Source organism: Pleurodeles waltl, chromosome 1_1, assembly GCF_031143425.1.
Source record: "Pleurodeles waltl isolate 20211129_DDA chromosome 1_1, aPleWal1.hap1.20221129, whole genome shotgun sequence".
Lineage (NCBI taxonomy): Eukaryota > Metazoa > Chordata > Amphibia > Caudata > Salamandridae > Pleurodeles > Pleurodeles waltl.
The window spans coordinates 31,084,546-31,105,077 of NC_090436.1; the positions used below are offsets into that span (position 1 = coordinate 31,084,546).

Here is a 20,532-nt window from a genome sequence, read left to right on the forward strand (position 1 = left end):
CTATGTTAGGGGGATATCTGTGTGTGCAGGTGACTATTACTGTGCATAATTATTAGGCAACTTAACAAAAAAAATATATATACCCATTTAAATTATTTATTATTACCAGTGAAACCAATATAACATCTCAACATTCACAAATATACATTTCTGACATTCAAAAACAAAACAAAAACAAATCAGTGACCAATATAGCCACCTTTCTTTGCAAGGACACTCAAAAGCCTGCCATCCATGGATGCTGTCAGTGTTTTGATCTGTTCACCATCAACATTGCGTGCAGCAGCAACCACAGCCTCCCAGACACTGTTCAGAGAGGTGTACTGTTTTCCCTCCTTGTAAATCTCACATTTGATGATGGACCACAGGTTCTCAATGGGGTTCAGATCAGGTGAACAAGGAGGCCATGTCATTAGATTTCCTTCTTTTATACCCTTTCTTGCCAGCCACGCTGTGGAGTACTTGGACGCGTGTGATGGAGCATTGTCCTGCATGAAAATCATGTTTTTCTTGAAGGATGCAGACTTCTTCCTGTACCACTGCTTGAAGAAGGTGTCTTCCAGGAACTGGCAGTAGGGCTGGGAGTTGAGCTTGACTCCATCCTCAACCCAAAAAGGCCCCACAAGCTCATCTTTGATGATACCAGCCCAAACCAGTACTCCACCTCCACCTTGCTGGCGTCTGAGTCGGACTGGAGCTCTCTGCCCTTTACCAATCCAGCCACGGGCCCATCCATCTGGCCCATCAAGACTCACTCTCATTTCATCAGTCCATAAAACCTTAGAAAAATCAGTCTTGAGATATTTCTTGGCCCAGTCTTGACGTTTCAGCTTGTGTGTCTTGTTCAGTGGTGGTCGTCTTTCAGCCTTTCTTACCTTGGCCATGTCTCTGAGTATTGCACACCTTGTGCTTTTGGGCACTCCAGTGATGTTGCAGCTCTGAAATATGGCCAAACTGGTGGCAAGTGGCATCGTGGCAGCTGCACGCTTGACTTTTCTCAGTTCATGGGCAGTTATTTTGCGCCTTGGTTTTTCCACACGCTTCTTGCGACCCTGTTGACTATTTTGAATGAAACGCTTGATTGTTCGATGATCACGCTTCAGAAGCTTTGCAATTTTAAGAGTGCTGCATCCCTCTGCAAGATATCTCACTATTTTTGACTTTTCTGAGCCTGTCAAGTCCTTCTTTTGACCCATTTTGCCAAAGGAAAGGAAGTTGCCTAATAATTATGCACACCTGATATAGGGTGTTGATGTCATTAGACCACACCCCTTCTCATTACAGAGATGCACATCACCTAATATGCTTAATTGGTAGTAGGCTTTCGAGCCTATACAGCTTGGAGTAAGACAACATGCATAAAGAGGATGATGTGGTCAAAATACTCATTTGCCTAATAATTCTGCACTCCCTGTACTGTTGACTGGAAGATGATCCACTTCATTTTCCAATTTTATATCTGAGATAAAGTTCAATAAACTCTTCTCTCTAAGGGGCATATTCAAACTTTTTGCCACAAAACTGAGGTAACGCTGTTTTGCAGAAAAAATATTAGCGCAAGCTTGCGCCATTTAACAGCGCCAGCCGGGCGCCATATTTAAGAACTGGTGAAAGTCAGCACTAAGATTGGTCTAGCGTCATCAAAAATGAGGCTAGCCGGGTGGGGGGTGGCAGTATGGGGTGAGGAGGTTGTGTGCAAAAAAATTACGTTAGGATGGTTAGTGTAAAGAAAAATGCTGCTAATCAGCCTTGCCTCATTTCCAGGTGCACAACCATCCTAAAACATGACTCCTGTCTTAAAAAAGACAGGAGTCATGCCCACCACCCCCATGGCCCAGCACAGGGTACCTGTGTCCCCTGGGCTTGGCCATTATCCCCAGTGCCATGCAGGGGCCCCCTTTGTAGGCCCCCCAATGGCACTTTATAAAAAAAAACTAATACTTACCCATATTTACCCTACTTATCTCGATGTCCCTCTGGTGTGGGTGGTGGTGTTCCTGGGGCTTGGGGTGGGATCCTGTGTGTATATTCCATTGTGTCTGATCATGGAAATGGTACCACAGGTCCCCTAATGCCTGGTTTGACCCAGACGTTAAATAATGGCACTAAGCAAGCTTACTGCCATTATTTGAGGTTGCATCCCACCCGTGCGTCATTTTAGCATGGGGGGAATAAATATGGCGCTATGGGGATAATGCTATTTTTTGGATGGGAACGCCTACCTTGCATCTCATTGACGCAAGGTGGATTCACGCATCCAAACATGGTGCAAACTCCAATATTGTGACGCTATACGTGTCTAGGGTCAAATATAAATATGGAGTTAGGTTTGCACCGAATTTGTGTCAAAACAATTATGTAAATTCACCGCAGAGTATAAATATGCCCCTAAATGTGTTACTATTTCTCTGTTACTTTCCTGCTACTAATGCACTCATATTGTTATAGTGAAAACACTGAGATTCTCCTCAGAAAGGAGTAGTTGGTCTGAACCCAGTGTCTTTGCCAGAAATATTGTTCTAATAATACAAAGAGCTGAATAGAAACCTACATCCCACCGCAGGCCCTCACTTACAGGAATCTAACAAAATATGAAGCAAGCAAGCAGAGCCAACATTTCTTCAGCGATCAAGAAAGGAGGGGAGATGATGTGGCTCAGAAGAGGAGGGAGCAGACCATATTCCCCACGGCTGATCCTTGGAACACCTCCTGGGTGGAGTTGTTTTTGCAGGAATGGATTGCTTGTTCCTCTGCTGATTGTCTTTGTCTTACAAATATAATATAAACCAGAAAAGACACTTGTGCTGAGCACCATTCACACTTGTCATAGCTTGAGTTCCAAATATTCCATTTCCATACAGTCCTTCCCTCCCTTAACACTGGAGTTACCTCTGTTGTGTTCAAAGGTTGGGGATGATACCTCCCTTTGAAGAAGAGACCTAGGGCCAGATGTACAATGAGAAGGAATAGTGATTTCCAAATAGTGATTTTATCTGAATTCTTATTTGGAAATCCCTATCCCTTATGTATGAAACATCTTGGACCAGATGTACAAAGCATTTTCCTATGTTCCAAAGGCAAAACATGACTTAGTAACTTGTTACTGCATCGCATTTCACTTTTTTGATTCGGTATTAGGAAGGGGCGCACTGGTATGTGTGAATGTTTTGCAACCGAAATGCAGTTGCAAGATATTTGCGTTTTACCAACTCCTTATAGTAGGTGGTAACCCATTTGCAAATGGGAAGGGGTCCACAAGTACCCCTTCTCCTTTGTGAATGTGGGTGAAAACATTTTATAAGAAGAGGCAGTGGTCCCAAAGACCACTGCATACTCAAAAAATGAAAAGAAAACTTTTCAGATTTCTTTTTGAAACGCATTCCGTTTGTCTTTAAGGAAAATGGATGCATTTTAAAATATGCTTTATTTGTAAAGCAATCATAGACATGGTGGTCTGCTGACCCCAGCAGGCTACCATCCCTGTGATTTGGGCACTCCCAGTGGGTTACAAATTGCGACCTACCTCATGAATATTGAAGAGGGAGGTCCATTTGCAACCCACTGGGAATCACAAACATTGGCAAACACTCTATTGTACATTGCTGTTTGTTATTTCATAGTAGCAAATCGTTAAAATTTGCTATTAGAAAATTTGAAACCTGCAATTTCGTACTTGCGATTTCTACTGGGTTGCAAATCGACCTACCACAAGAATATTTTTCAGGTAAGTTGCAATTTGTGACCCATTAGGATCCACTGCCATCACAGGGCTGGTGGCCTGCTGGGGTCAGCAAGCCGCCATGTCTGTGATTGCTTTTAAATAAAGCAGTCATTTTTTTTTTTAAAGTAGCCCATTTTTCTTAAGGTTTCATTTTATAAGGGTAGGCAGTGGACCATGGGAGTATGCAAGAGGATACAATGTTGAATCTAATTCCCTCAAATGACAAAAGATTGCACAGGGACCATATGTGCAGCTGGAGGAAGAGAAATGTAGATTCCACCTTCCAAGCTCCTTCCGGGTACCATCAACATGCTAACACAACCAAATAAAATGTTGGACGGAGCGTTGAAACTTTTCAAACACTCACCCCCAGTCACAGATCTCAGTTTAATCCATCCTTATTTTGCTCACCACGTCACCCCAGTTTGGACCCAGCCATATGCAAATCAGTCTTGACGCTGGTCCCCATGGGAATAGTCCAGCCCGAACAGCCAAGCCAGGCCCTCCTTGGACTGGAAACGAGCATCCTGGGACCAGCTTCAAGGTATCACCCCTCATCAGCCAGGTTAGCTTGAATCCAGTGGTGCAGCGAGCAAGGGACCCACGTCTGGGCATACCCTACCCACTTAGAGAGCACATAGTAACACCACAAAATAAGATGATGTCCAGAGTGATGAAACTTTTCAACCATTCACCCCCAGTCACAGATCTTGGTTTAATCCATCATTATTTTGCTTGCCACATCACCCAAGTTTGGACGGAGCCATATGCAAATCAGTCTTGCCCTTGTTCCCCATGGGAACAGCCCATCCCAGACTGCTAAGCCAGGTTCTCCTTGGACCAGAAACAAGCATCCTAGGACCAGTTTCGGGGTATCACCCCTCTTTAGCCAGAGTAGCTTGAGTCCATCATCATGCTACCAAAGAATCCAAAGGGAAACTGGGCTTGGCACGCTCAACAATTTAATGAAAGCAACAAGGTAATGGTTGCTGCTAGAGAGTACTAAGTAATCCTACGAAATGCTTCAGAGGAGGCGTCACCCGCTGCCAGCAGCAGCCGCTGCAAACCTTTAACAACCAAACAATAATAAACAAAGTTTATTATTGTTTGGTTGTTAAAGGGGCAAGGCCATGGGGAATGACAGGGATGAGGGGGTATGCACTGTGCACTCACTTCAGTTCCGTCTCGGGCAGGCCAAACACACATGCACACTGTGCTCTCTCCAGCCCAGCCACACAGTTGTGGGGCTGGAGATAGCAGGCACAGGCTCTCAGTCTGCCTGGGAGTGCCCTTGCTGGGCGCTCCAGCCAGTCCTAGTGCTGCTTTCATACAGCGTTAGGATTGGCCGCAGGGCAGGCTGGGAGTCTGCGCCTGCTGAGGGGATGGAGGAGGGGTGCGGCGGGTACATTTTTTAAAACTATTTTTTTATTATTAATTTTCTAGCCCCCGCCATGCACCACCCCTACGCCATTCAACCCCTGTGTGCCGCGACTGCTCACAAAGTATTCTTGGGAGCCGATTCCAGACCTAACTCTCCCTGAGGTGCTGCATCGCTCTTCCTCCTGTCTTCTCCTTGCTTTTACCCCCGTTTTTTGTGTGCCTCTCCTTGCTTTTCCCTAGTTCTCACTGCTTTCGCCTTGCTTTTTTCCTCGTCTTTGAGTGCCTTCTCCTTTCTTTTCCCTCTTCCTCACTGCTTTCTACTTGCTTTTTCCTCTGTTTTTGGCTTGCCTTCCCCTTGCTTTTCCCTCGTTTCCACTGGTTTCTCCTTGCTTTTTCTCCTGTTTTTTAGTGTGCCTTCTCCTTGCTTTTCTCTTGTTATTATTGCTTTCTCCTTGCTTTTCCCCCTGTTTTTTGTCTGCCTTCTCGTTGCTTTTCCCTTATTTTCACTGCTTTTTCCTTGCTTTTTCACCAATTTTTTGTGCTTTTTCCTTGCTTTTCCCTCGTTTTCACTTCTCTCTCCAGGTTCTGAAGCACCTGGCTACCATATCGGGTGATTAGCTGTGCTTTACAAATATTGATTGATTAATTGATTGATTGATTAACATCTCCTATTACAGTAGCAGATGACAATTTCCCAGTGCCTGTCACTTTGAGCCTCATATCAATAAAACCTATCACCTAGTTAATAAGTGCAGTCATGCTCGTCTGAGAGACTTTCTGAGAATCCTGCAACATAGGTGATGCAGAAGAAAAGGTAAGGGCATGCACCGTATTCTTCAGGATCATGACATGCCATTGATGAGCTCCAATGGAAGGAAGTTCTCTGCCATCAAAGTAAAAGAAGAACCTTCGAGGATAGAGAAGACGTTGAGGCCTATTGTCAACTGACACCAGCGTAAAACATGGCAAGTCACATGGGGAGTTTACCACATGGGAGAATGCCTTCCCCAAAGAAAACATGGTTCACCTTGCACCTGTGTGCTAAAATGCTTACAAAATATCTGACATGAGAGGTACAGTGGTCCACGTAGACAGTGATGGAGCAGGTAAGAGGCCTGGAAGACTTTCAATGATACCTGGTTTAGGAATCTGAGGGAGGTGAAGAGGTGCAGGTCATATCAATTAATTGCAATCAACTACCAGCAAAGGCATAGAAGTAGTGTGACTTCATCCTCATTGCAGCAATATTAAACCTAACATTAGTGGAAAATTCAATGTGCTGAACCCAAGACTGTTGGACATGGCCCTTGTTAGGGAATTTCCCTGAAACCTGGTGGTATCATCTTACCAAGGTGGGATGAGTTTGTCAGTGATGAAGCATGCCACAAAATGTGGGTGATGCATCCTTAACCAATAAGGGTGGCTTTGTAGCATATTCTAGATTTAGGCAGAATGACTAAATAGATAATTTCCCCATTCTCCAACACACCTTGTGGTTTAAGACACTCCGTTTACACAGGGCATGGCCAAAAAACCTTGTTGGTGCGGTAATTGATCAGTCCCTGTACCAGTATTTGTGTAAGCACAGACAAAGACTGTGTCTATCTGGCATTCAGGAGGAGATTCTGCGCTTCATAAAAGTATGTCACTGAAAAGTAAAAACAATTCACTGTGAAGATGTCTATTGAACATCTTGGTTAGATACTTAGATCCAAATTTAAGAAAGGTGGTGCTGCATTCAATGCAGTGCCACTATTTTTGCTCCTCCCTGTGCTCCCCTAACACCACCATGTGTGCGCCGTATTTAAGATACGGCGCACCATGGCAGTAGTTAGAACAATAGCGTCAAAAGTTTTGACGCTTATGTGGCACTTTCCTACATTAGCGTAAAAACTGTTGACGCTAGTGCAGCAAAGTGCAAGGAGGCCCATTGATTTCAACGTGTGCGTCATTTTAACGCCTGCTCTGAACAGGCATTAAAAATGACAGACAAATAGGCGCAGTGAAATCTTTTAAATTTCTCGCCGCCATTTTTTCAGGCCTCCTGACGGAGAAACGCCCCCCTTGCATACAATATGCCTGCCGCACGCATAATGTGGCGCAAGGGGTTACAAAGTGGTGCAAAAAAAAATGACACTAAGGCAGCCTTAAAGTGGCAGAAGGGGCTTTTACATCTGCCCTTAAGTGCCTCTCTTCATGCCTGCCCTGTAATTCTCAATAGGGATGGTAATGGGAGCTACCAGCCCCATCAGGAATCAGAATTTGCTCAGGGCTATAACAAGCCCAGAGTTTTTAAGCCGCAGATTTCATCTGTTGAATGCAGATAAAATTCCTTTGGTGAAAAACCTGTAAAATAATGGCGAAAACATGTTATTTTTCAAAAACATTTAATGAGAGACAATCCTTTTTTGCAGCCTCTTTACAACCTGCTCTTAATTCGGCACTTATCAATGTTAGAACATTGGAATGTTGGGAGCTCCAATGAAGACAATGGAGTGCTCCCGGCTTCTAACGGCCGGTAGAAGCCCGGAGCGCCAACATTCCAATGGTCGTTGTTCACATCAACAGCTGTGAACAAAGGCGTCTTGGAGTCCCAGGGGATTTTAATCCCGATGGGCTCCGTGAGGTTTTTGATTTACTAATTAGAACATTCTGCCCTCTAGGGTGGAATGTTCTAATAGCCTTATAGACTTATGTAGCGGGCTATACCAGCCATTAAAGGCCCGCTCCATTGTTAAACGCCTTCACCTTTGGCTCTGGCCGTTAACTCTGGAGCAAGCCTTTAATGGCCGGTATAGCCCGCTACGGTGAGTTATACGGCTATATTCTGAAAAAAAATCTGAAACATTTTCAGTAAATACTTCGGTTAAGGGGGTGTTATGATTACTATAAAAAACACTGAAATTCACCAGCTTTAGGAACTAACCAACCACAACTTCAATCCTCCGCACTCCAATATACAAATCATTCCTTGACGCAAGACATCACAGATGACGTCTCTGGTGACAATAAGTTCATGGCCACCTGTGCTTTTTACTTCCTATGAGCTTTCTTTCTTTTTAAAACAGTGCTCTTCTTGTTTTTGGGGTTCTGCCTCTGAATATAAACTCTCTATGCCCCTTTTTATAGGGTTTTATGATTGAACAACTCATGCGGGAACCACGCATGCATTAACAATGCTGTTGGAATAACAACCACATTGTTTCCGCGCATGCCTTTACCACGCTTGCCTTCATAACAATTATTTGTAGTAAAATGCCTAGTAAAGGCATGTGTGGGAACGGCATGCATCGTTCTATCATGCCACTCCCCCACCCGCCCTAAGACCCAAAGATACCCTACCCCTAATACTTAAACTACCCCGAGCCCCCCACCGGCCCGAAAAACCAAAACTTTACCTACCCCCCACCCCTAAAAACAACACTACCCTGATGCCCCCACCTGCCCTAAAAACAAAACTAGCCCGAACCCCCCACCCACCCTAAAAACAAAACTACCCCAACCCCCCATCACCCCTAAAACTGAACTAACCGACACTCACCCTGAGCCCCAACACCTTTCCCGACCCCCCCACCCTATAAACAATCGACCCTTCCACCAGGTCTAAAAACAAAACTACTCCGACCTCCACCCCATCCTTAAAAACAAAACTACCTCAACTCCCCCCATCCGCCCCTAAAAACAAAACTACCCCGACCGCCCCACCGCTGACCCTAAAAACTGAACTACCCCTACACCTCCCACCCACCCTACTGAGCCCTAAAACCTTCCCTGACCCCTCACCTTCCCTAAAAACAACCAACTCGCCCTAAAACCAAATTACCCCATCCCCTCACCCCTGCCACTAAAACAAGGGTACCCCAACCCCCACCTTAAAAACAAAATTACCCCAACCCCCCACCCCGCCCCTAAGAAAAATAGCGCAATCCCCACTCCAAGCCCTTAATTCACGCCCACCCCTAAAAACTACACCCCAATCCTGCCCTAGTTACCTGACCGCGCCCTCTCCCGATCCACCTTAAAAAAAACACCTCCCCACCCCTAAAAAAAATTGCCCAACGCCCCCCCCCCACCCTAAGCCCTTTATCCACCCCCACACCTAAAAACTACCCCCACCCTGGGAAAAAAAATCACAAACAACCCCCCACCGGCCCCTAAAAAAAGAAAATAGTCCAACCCCCACCCCAGGCCCTTTATCCACCCCACCCCTAAAAACTACCCCGACCCTGCCCCAACCCCACTTACCTGACCGCGTCCTCTCCCGATCTACTCTGCCTTTTTCTCTGCCTTGTGGGGTTAAGGCATAGAAAAGCCATGCGTTTTTCCGGCAAGCATGGTTACGCTACATCTGCGTTGTTTCCAATGCGTTGTTCAGGATATTTCCCTTTTTATAGATTTCCAGAATTTTCAATTGATGATTTTGCGGCTGTCTGTAATAAATGCTAGGCCGAAGCCTAAAACATTTCTTCAATTTACCAAAGACGTACTAAGAAATGGGTGAGTTACCCTAGATATTCTGCTAATAGATTTAGCATTAGCTCTGTGGCACAAGAACCCCATACTCATGTGCAACACGTTGACCTAGCGCAAGACCGCGAGGAACCAAGTTCATTTATTTGTTTATTTACGTTCTTATGTAGCGCAGCATCACCAGTCGGTGTCAGTGCGCTTTATATCGAACTAGCACCAGAGGAAGGGACTCCCTCTCTTATAAATAACTTTGGAAATAACAAAAACAAAACAAATGATTCAATGTGGACCCTCCCAGAGCAGGCGTAACGAGGGGAAATATTTTTCCTTGTTCCTTGTTTTTTCCTTGTTATATGCGTGCTGCATTCTGCAGCACACATAGAACGAGGAAAACACCTGTTGCAATGGTTTTTGTGCAGGAAGGCGCCCCTTCCTGCACAAAAACAATCGTCCCTGCAACGCAGGTGCCCTTGCACCATACATGGGTGCCTGCGTTAATGCTCGGCGGCATTTTCTGGGTCGGCGCTGGCTGAAAGGACAGGAATGCACTGTATCTCGTAAATACGGGGCATTCCTGCCCTTTCGATTTCAGGTAGGACAGCTCAGAGAAAAGAACTTAAGGCGCTGCCCTTCACCAAATCTTTTGTAAATGGGGCCCTCCGTTTACGTCAAATGACTGCTAAAGGTGAAAAAGCAACGTGACATCATAAGAGCTCTAATGAGTAAATCAATAGTCAGTCATAATTAGTTTTCAAGGTGGAGACTAGGAAGGGAGGAGAGAACTAGAGGACAGATAAAAAGAGAAGAAAATGTTGAGAAAGATTTGCTCAAGTGATATCAGCCGGATCCGTGGGCAGAACATTTCGATGTTGAATCATCCTGGGGGGGAGGGGGAGACAGAGAGAAGATGGGAGAGACAGAGGTCAGTAGAAGGAAGGAGACGGGCCTTAGCCACGTCACTTGTTTCCCAACAACATCTCTTTGCCTTTTGCTGAACTCAAGCTTGATGTAATCTTCAAACCAGTGCATTTTGCGAGATATTGTTAAGAACTGGCTGTTCCAACTCTAGCGGACATGAGATCAACATATTATTCTGTCAGGACAGCAGAGATTCACAGGATTCTGGGAGGCAATGCATACAAAGAAAGAACTGAAGTTTGAGAAAAGAGAGAAGTGGATTTTTGTGGCTAATGAAAAAATCTCTCTTAAAGTTACCTTACTTTGTGTCTCCATCTGGGCATAATGTATGTTTTTCATTTTATGCATAAAGACTAACATACTCCCCCTTGCTGTGCGAATTTTGGATAAAGAGCTGATAATATTCAATTATTTTTATGTGGCTGACAAATTAAATTAAGGCAGTGCTTAATTTGTAAACGTGCCCATGCCCAAAGCTCCCCTCGGAAACTTGGGGCTGCTGCAATTAAATGTGCGAGCACTGACTGCTGAGATAGAGCAAAAAAGGGTTGGTCAAAAAAGGTCGGGTACATTTTCTGAATTTTTTCAGCGAAACGTGATAAGTACTTCCTTTGTGGTTCAACTACTTTCCAAAATTTATTACGAATAACTTTTGCAAGGTCGATAGTGACCCATAAAACAATTATTTTATGACAATAACTATTCAAATAACAACACATAGCACAAACATAATTGACACTACATTACACATAGCCTAATAGATTTTTTGAGAGAAACAAAAGACTTGTTGGAGCCTAGGAAGCAAACAGACTGTCAACCGGGGGTTGTCCCCAACTCAATTTCTTTGGCAGGAAATAGTGCTTACAGCTAGTATTTGTGGTTGTAATCCACTACGGTGCGATGATTGAAGGTTCGTGTATATGCCTCTTTAGAATACCTGTGTATTTTTTAGAGGTATCTATCCATGTGAGGCAAATTCTTTTTAGGATTGAATACAAATCAAGAACCCAATCTCGCCAAGGCGTGTGTCGACGCATTTCGGCCTCTCCAGTCTGGAGCCTCATCAGGACTATCAAATGACAACGTGGCCTCTACAACGATTGAAAAAAGGACAACGAGCTAAAAACAAGGGGATTGCTAGACTCCAAATTTAAAAAAACGCAAAATGGCTCTATTATGTACACTATGGGCCTCATTACAACTTTGGCGGACCGCCGTGCGGCCGCCAATGCGGCCGCACTCCCGCGGTGTCCATTTTGACATCCCCGCTGGGCCGGCGGGGATGTGGGCCTCAACATGGGAGCCGGCTCCAAATGGAGCCAGCTGTGTTGCGGCCGTGCGATGGGTGCAGTTGCACCCGTCGTGCTTTTCACTGTCTGCAGAGCAGACAGTAAAAAGCCGCGTGGGGCCCTGTTAGGGCCCCGCGACTCCCCGCACTGCCAGCCTTTTCCTGGCGGTTAAATCCGCCAGGAAAAGGCTGGCGGTCGGGGACTCGTAATCCCAGCGCTGCCCAGGCGGATTATCACTGCCCGGGGCAAATGTGGCGGGAAACCGCCGGCCCCGCCGCGGTCGTAATGACCTCGGAAGCACCGCCAGCCTGTTGGCGGTGCTTCTGTCATTTCAGCCCTGGTGGTCCTGTACCGCCAGGGTTGAAATGACCCCCTATGTGTTAGGGTAACACCTTTATCTCCCTATTAACAGTGCTGTAGCACCTCGTGGGACAAGCAGTATTGTCTTGCGTAAAATTGTGACGGAAAACCTTTTACGGATAGGCGTGGTGCTGACTGTGCAACACGTGGGGGGTATACATGCTGGCCAGAATCATGCAAACTATGTGAATGTGAGGAGGACATGCATGGGTGGGTACCTTGACAAGGCTACTGCCAGTCTCCAGGCAGGGGAACGCAGCGTCTTATAAGGCCTTGTTCTATAAAAAAGGATTGTTTAGTAACTTGAAGGCACTTATATATGGAGCGGACGTCGAAAAAAGAAGGTGTTTCTACTCACTCAAACGGAAAAGTTATAGGCGGTTCTCGCCGCTGGAACCGGCGGCTGGTATCGCGATGCGTCAGTAACTTAGGCAAATCCCGTTTCCATTCAAGAGCCCTAGTGAATTAAGGTGTGTTTTGGAGTTTTAAATACCGGTAAAGCCTTAACTTTTCACAAAGAATTAAAGGACTGTAACTTCGGAAGGTGTGAGAGATGAACTGCACCAGGCGCTTGCATCAGGGGCAGAAATGTCTTTGGGTTCAGACTGTATTACCAATATTGGACAAGAGTGGCAAAGCCAATAGGTCTGCCCTTGGCACGCTAGTGCGATGGATATATATTTGTTTATGGCAAGCATATGCCACAACAATAAAGCTAAGACTAAAGAAAATATGTAGCCCTCTAAAAATGAAGTCCACGTGCTTGAAATGAAAATGTACATCACAAAATGAACTATCCCACATAGTTTTATGAGAAACGCGCGGTGCTTCCAGCAATCCGGAGTGCATAGAACAGGAATGGAAAACTGTTTTAGATGTAATGCGAAGCACACGAAAATCTGGTTCTTATAAGACCCCAAATAAGTCATATGTCGTAGTCTACAGTTCATACGTTGATCTAATGTTTTGAGAATCGCTCCCTAAATATACACTGAATTGTAGATTACGTTCAATGTGTCCAGGAAAATATGGTTTCAAAACCAAGGATGGATTCAGAGTGTTGGCGCTCCCTCTCTGGCGCACGGTTTCTCTAGCTCTCATTCTCTCATTTATTTTCCGTGTTCCTTCTTGCTTTGTTTTTTCTCTCTCTCACTGTCTTCCTATCCGTGTCTCTGCCTCGGCATGATCTCCACCAGCTCCACGGCTCTCGGCCTCTCTCCTTTTTTCGTGTCAGTCTGGCATCGTGCCCTCCTCTCTCGCGCCCTTCTCCCTCTCTCTTTTTGTCTTCTTATGCCCTCTCTCTCGTCTTCTTTCGGCTCTCCCTTTTCACTAACTCTTTCTCTTCTTCTTCAGCTGTCTCTTGCACTCTCTGTCTCTCTGTTTCTCCCTCCGACTCGCTCAGAGTACATTTGATCTAAAACCCTCGTGTTCTACACAGATAACAAAACATATTCCAAGACTCACTGAGTGAGCCTCTCTGGGTTGTATTAGAGGCTCTCGCATGGGGGGGAGTCCACAGCATGTGCTTCCAGGAAGCACGTGGAGCATTTTGACAGGTCATCTATTTTGACATTTCTGAAGTAGAACAGAATAAAACCATTGTTTTGCTGACTTGACACACGGAGTGAGGCTGGGAGAAGGGAAACCAGATGTTGAGTCTGAAGCGTAGGAAGCACCAGCTGTGGCGCCCCCTAATGTGCAAGGTTCAGCCTCACATCTGGAGCAAAACGGCCCAAACCCCACCCCACAGTGAGCACAAGGACCTCTGGTACCAGCTCCTTGTAATGCGTTTCCGAAGCCGGTATTAACAGTGGCACGTGGTATGCCCCCGTGAATTGACGGGACGATGGGTTAAGCTCCCCGGAATGGGGTATAAACTACTGGACCTGGTATTCCCGGGTCCTTCTGTGCAGCTTTTCCCCGATGCCAGGAGGGTTAGTACAGGTATTTGCCAGCGCTCTGGGTGGTGGACATCAGTGGTGACCTGTGCGCATCAGGGTGTGTTGGGTGGGGGCTTGGGAGGACCTGGGGGACTGCTCGGCAGGGCACTCTCAGGTGGGAACATTCTCGGCTCCCCTATACTCCCGCAGCCCTCGCCCCACCCCAACACATTTTTGTGGGTGCAACAACTGGGGAAATCAGTCCAGTGTTTCCGGACCCAGAAGTTTCAGGCCCAGAAACTCCAGACTACTTGGAGTTACCCGAGGGGTATCCTTGGGGCAACTCGTAATGGAGGCTGAATATAGTACTGGCATTTGTATATATGTGAATGTGTTAAACAACAGCGTATGTCCTAAAACCCAGGGCAGGCCTGTCCACCTTTGGTGGACGATGGCTGGATCCCTGCCAGATGTTCAGCACACCACATGGCATACATGTATTTATGATCAACAGAAATGGAAGTCATTACATGGTCAGTGGTTAGTCTGCAAAATATGCTATGGAATCAGGGCTGATGGCCAAAGTCAGTCAATCCTAAAGTTCAGATTAAAACACGACCTTCACGTTCTAGTTCTCCATTCATTCATTCATTCAGAAAAGTGACTAGGGAGAGTTCAGTGTGTAGTAGCTGCTCTAAAGTTTCTTGTATTCAGTTGTTTGCAGACATCTCTAGCACAGTGTATTGAAGGATGGGTAGACATTTCTGCCTCTCTCACCTCCGTTCCTTGCCTCTTTCTCTTTTACCAGAATGCCCCCCCTTGGGGTTGGAGTCCCTGAGAGTGACTGACCACCAGCTGAGGGCGTCCAGCACCAAGCGCTATGGACTAGGCGCACACCGTGGACGCCTGAACATACAGGTGAGTCAACACTTACCACACACTGTTTGCAAATTATTACCATTAGGGGCAGGGCCGGCTTTAGGGCAGTGCGACCGGTGCAGCCGCACTGGGCGCAGGCCTGAAAAGGGGGCACTGACCTCGGGGTGGGGGCGCTGCGTTGAGCAACAACTTAACATTTAAAAACACCAGCTTCTGAGTTCCTTCTGCATCCAGTTTTCGGCAAATAAAAAATGTCAAGATCACTCATGTGATTAATGTTCCTGCTGGGGAGAGAGAGAGAGGTTTGTGGCAGTTTTGACTCGCCATAAAGCAGCGCAGAGGGTTAATGTACCTGCTGCAAAGAACAGATCTGTATTTTATGTGGACAGCTGAGTGGATTAATAAAGCCAGCCTTTACCAGCGCTTTAAAACAAATGGAATGTATGTGTGGGAGGGGCTATGGAGAGATGAGGGCTCTTTTGCCAGGTTATACTGAGGGAATCCGAGCAGGTCATGGGGGGTAGATTGTCTCACGGGGCTCCACCTGCGCTAAATTCGGACATGATTAGAGGGAACACCAACTCGCAATTAGACTTTTCTATGTGGAATACATTGTACTCAAATTTCAGTGAGTGATAATGAGAGTATATTCAGTAATCGTGCTTATTTTTTAACAGGTTTTTATCTCAAACGTATAAATGTACTACAAATCTGCTATGCAAATGTTGTGCATGTAAAACAGGCAAACTACGTCAGTGACGAGTGGTCTTCAACACTTCGCATAATGTAACTAAAAGCTAAAAAAGGAGGGAAGAGGAATCGTAACAAAAACAATAATTGAGAAATCTAATAGTTTCCAATTAAGTCCAGTCCAACCCAAAAATCACTTGTACAGTGCAGTGAGCTCCGGAGCCATCCAGACTCTGGGACATCAAGCTAAGCCGTGTCCAAAGATCTCAGCTCAGTGGTGGCAGAGCTTCAGGCTGGTGATGAAGAACTCATGGGCGGCACAAAGGATATGTGTTGATTTTAGATACAAATTCTAGCACTGGGTTAAAGTAAAATGTCACTTTTATGTTCATTTGGAAAATTCAATAAAAAACAAAGATAAAATACACATTGTAAAGACAGGTCAATCAATCAATCAATCAAGGATTTATAAAGTGCAGCAATTCACCCTTGAGGGTCTCAAGGCGCTGTCACACAAAAAAAACAGGAGAAAAGCAAGGAGAAATCAGTGAAATGAGGCAAAAGCAAGGAGAAGGCACATGAAGAGCAGGGGAAAAAGCAAGGAGAAAACAGTGAAAACAAGGGAAAAAGAAAGCACAAAAAAGGGGAAAAGCAAGGAGAAATCAGTGAAATGAGGCAAAAGCAAGGAGAAGGCACATGAAAAACAGGGGAAAATGAAGGAGAAAGCAAGGAGAGTGCACACAAAGAGCAGGGGAAAAAGCAAGGAGAAAGCAGTGAAAACAAGGGAAAAAGAAAGCACACAAAAAGGGGAAAAGCAAGGAGAAAGCAGTGAAAATGAGGGAATAGGAAGGCGTAGCCACACAAAAAACGGGGCAAAGAGCAAGGCAAAAGCAGTGGAAATGAGGGAAAAAAGATGGCACACAAATAATGGGGGAAAATGCAGGGAGAAAGCAGGGAAAATGAGGGAAAAGGAAGCCATGGCCACACAATAAAAGGGGCAAAAAGCAAGGCAAAAGCAGTGGAAATTAGGGAAAAAAAGATGGCACACAAATAACGGGGGAAAACGCAGGGAGAAAGCAGAGAAAGTGAGGGAAAAGCAAGTAGAAGGCACACAAAAACACGGGGGCAAGGAGAAAGCAGTGAAAACGAGGGAAAAGTAAGGCGAGAACACACAAAAAGGGGATAAAAGCAAGGAGAAGCTGCTCAAAATGGGGGAAAGCAAGAAGACAGGAGCAAGAGGGATGCAGCAGCTCGGGGAGAGCTGTGCCGGGGACCCGGTGAAGACAAGAAGCCCCAGACTGGACTTCTGTCCAGTCAGACTAGCAGCTTTCCATGGTCTCAGGGCCCTTCAGTCCTTCAGGAAAGAAACAAACCCTGTTTTTCTGCCCCTGAGGCCCGGCTGGCATCTTCAGGTAGAACCAGGTCCATGATTATTTACTTGCCTGAGCTGCCAGGGAAGGCCCCATCCCAGCTGTGCTCCATGGGTTCTTACACTGATAGTGAGTGAGAGTGTTTGAGTGTGAGAACAGGGGCTAGAAATACAGAATGCAGAGTCATCACTGAGTTCTTGGCACTAACTTTGCTACCTACCTCTGAGGACAGGGGTCACAAAGGCAGTGCCAGGGGCAGCAAGGGGCAAGCCAGGACTGCAGCTGCAACCCCAGGAGCCTCTAAATGATGTCAATGTGCTTCTTGGGAGGGGGGTTTAGGAGATAACAGAACATTAAAGCAGGGGATTATTGAGAGCAGGGTTGAAGGGTTGCAAGTCCAGGGATGGGAGCACAGGGTGAGAGAGCACACAATGTTAGGAGCTCAGGACAGAGAGCACACAGTGTTAGGAGCTCAGGACAGAGAGTGCAGGTGGAGTGAGCACAGAATGGAAGAGGGCACATGTTCAGAGAGCACACAGTGTTAGGAGCTCAGGACAGGGAGCACAGGATGAGTGAGCACAGAGTGGAAGAAGGCACAGGTTGAGAGAGCACAGTGTTAGAAGCACAGGATGAGGAGCACAGAGAGAAAGATGGCACAGGATGAGAGAGCACACAGTGTTCGGAGCACAGGAGGGGGAGCACAGGATACGGAGCACAGAGTGGAATAGGGCACAGGTTGAGAGAGCACACAGTGTTAGGAGCACAGGATGGGCAGCACAGGGTGAGTGAGCACAGAGAGAAAGAGGTCACAGGTTGAGAGAGCACACAGTGTAATGAGCACAGGACAGGGAGCACAGGATGAGTGAGCACAGGGAGGGTACAGGTTGAGAGAGCACACAGTGTTAGGAGCACAGGACAGGGAGCACAGGATGAGTGAGCACAGAGAGGAAGAGGGCACAGGTTGAGAAAGCACACAGTGTTAGTAGCACGGGATAAGTGAGCAGAGAATGGAAGAGGTCACAGGTTGAGCGAGCATACAGTGTAAGGAGCACAGGATGAGTGAGCAGAGAAAGGAAGAGGGCACAGGTTGAGAGAGCACACAGTGTTAGGAGCACAGGATGAGTGAGCAGAGAAAGGAAGATGGCACAGGTTGAGAGAGCACACAGTGGTAGGAGCACAGGATGAGGAGCACAGAGAGGAAGATGGCACAGGTAAAGAGAGAGCACACAGTGTTAGGAGCACAGGATAAGTGAGCAGAGAATAGAAAAGGGCACAGGTTGAGAGAGCACACAGTGTTAGGAGCACAGGATGAGTGAGCAGAGAATGGAAGAGGGCACAGGTTGAGAGACCACACAGTGATAGGAGCACAGGATGAGTGAGCAGAGAATGGAAGAGGGCACAGGTTGAGAGAGCACACAGTGGTAGGAGCACTGGACAGGGAGCACAGGATGGGTGAGCACAGAGAGGAAGAGGGCACATGTTGAGAGAGCACACGTGTTAGGAGCACAGGATGGGGAGCACAGGGTGAGGAGCACAGAGTGGAAGACGGCACAGGTTGAGAGAACACAGTGTTAGAAGCACAGGAGGGGGAGCACAGGATGAGTGAGCAGAGAATGGAAGAGGGCACAGGTTGAGAGAGCACACAGTGTTAGGAGCAGAGGATGGGGGCACAGGATGAGTGAGCACAGAATGGAAGAGGGCACAGGTTGAGAGAGCACACGGTGTTAGAAGCACAGGAGAAAGAGCACAGGATGAGTGAGCACAGAATGGAAGAGGGCACAGGTTGAGAGAGCACACAGTGTTAGGACCACAGGATAAGTGAGCAGAGAATGGAAGAGGGCACAGGCTGAGAGAGCACACAGTGGTAGGAGCACAGGACAGGGAGCACAGGATGAGTGAGCAGAGAGTGGAAGAGGGCACAGGTTTGAGAGAGCACACAGTCACAGAAGCACAGGATGAGGAATACAGAGTGGAAGAGGGCACAGGTTGAGAGAGCACACAGTGGTAGGAGCACAGGATAGGGAGGAGCACAGGATGAGTGAGCAGAGAGTGGAAGAGGGCACAGGTTTGAGAGAGCACACAGTCACAGAAGCACAGGATGAGGAACACAGAGTGGAAGAGGGCACAGGTTTGAGAGAGCACACAGTCACAGAAGCACAGGATGAGGAGCACAGAGTGGAAGAGGGCACAGGTTTGAGATAGCACACAGTCACAGAAGCACAGGATGAGGAGCACAGAGTGGAAGAGGGCACAGGTTTGAGAGAGCACACAGTGGTAGGAGCACAGGATGAGTGAACACAGGATGAGTGAGCACAGAGTGGAAGAGGGCACAGGTTGAGGGAGCACAGAGTCGATAGGAGCACAGGATGAGGGAACATGGGACAGGGTGGAAGAGGGCAGAATGATCGAAAGCATATGGTGAGAGAGGGCAGGATGAGAGGTGGTAAGGAGGGCGAGCACATGATGGTTCAAAGCACATGACAAGGGGGCCGAGAAAAGTAGTGGATTCAATAAGGACCATATGTTATGCATTGTAATGCAGATTTCTAGGATGAACTATTACCTGGGGGTGGGGGAGTCCCTGATGCTGGATAGAAGAGTGCAGTACTGAGCAAGGGGGAGAGAGAGAGAGAGAGACAGAGAGAGAGAGAGAGCGAGAGAGACAGAGAGAAAAAAAAAAAACCACCACATGATGGCTGAAGCATAGGAGAGGCGTAGGATGGGGTGACTGCTGGATTACAGTGCACGGGACAGAAAAGAGCAGGGTGGGAGCATGAACTGATTGGTGCACATAGGATTGGAAAGCACAAGAATGCAGTGGCAGAGGGAGGAAAAACTCTAAGCTGGAAAGATACTGAATTAGAGATCACAGGATGGACGCATACGTTCCTATCGCCCCAGGAGCACCCATTGGTAGGGGAACTGGAGGATGTCACAGACCCACCTGCACGTTTAGATGCAGTAGCTGTCTGCACCCGCACACTGAAGAGGATGACACTGCACCCACAAGATGTAAAGGCTTGACATTGCACCCTCACACTGTAAATACTTGACATCTGACACTGTACAAACACACTGTAGAGGCTTGACACTGCACCTGCACACTGTAGAGGCTTGACACTGCACCTGCACGCTGTAGAGCCTTGACACTACACCTGCACGCTGTAGAGGTTTGACACTACACCTGCATGCTGTAAGGTTTAACACTGCACCTGCACGCCGTAGAGGATTGACACTGCACCTGCACGCTGTAGAGGCTTGACACTGCACCTGCACGCCGTAGAGGCTTGATACTGCACCTGCACACTGTAGAGGCTTGAAAGTGCACCTGCACGCTGTAGAGGCTTGACACTGCACCTGCACGCTGTAGAGGCTTTACACTGCACCTGCTCGCTGTAGAGGCTTGACACTGCACCTGCGCGCTGTAGAGGCTTGAAACTGCATCTGCACGCTGTAGAGACTTGACACTGCACCTGCACGCTGTATTGGTTTGACACTGCACCTGCACGCTGTAGATGCTTGAAACTGCACCTGCACGCTGTAGAGGTTTGACATTGCACCTGCACGCTGTAGAG

The 20,532-nt window shown here is 46.9% G+C and overlaps 1 protein-coding gene across 1 annotated transcript in view; it reads left to right on the plus strand.

Annotated features, from left to right (window-relative positions):
• The window catches only part of LOC138259173 (probable carboxypeptidase X1), a 267,238-nt gene that overhangs the window by 82,469 nt on the left and 164,237 nt on the right, over positions 1-20,532 (plus strand). The window contains exon 3 of the mRNA XM_069206773.1: positions 14,827-14,936. Within this exon, the coding sequence (XP_069062874.1) occupies positions 14,827-14,936 (110 nt within the window). The remainder of the gene's footprint in view (positions 1-14,826; positions 14,937-20,532) is intronic.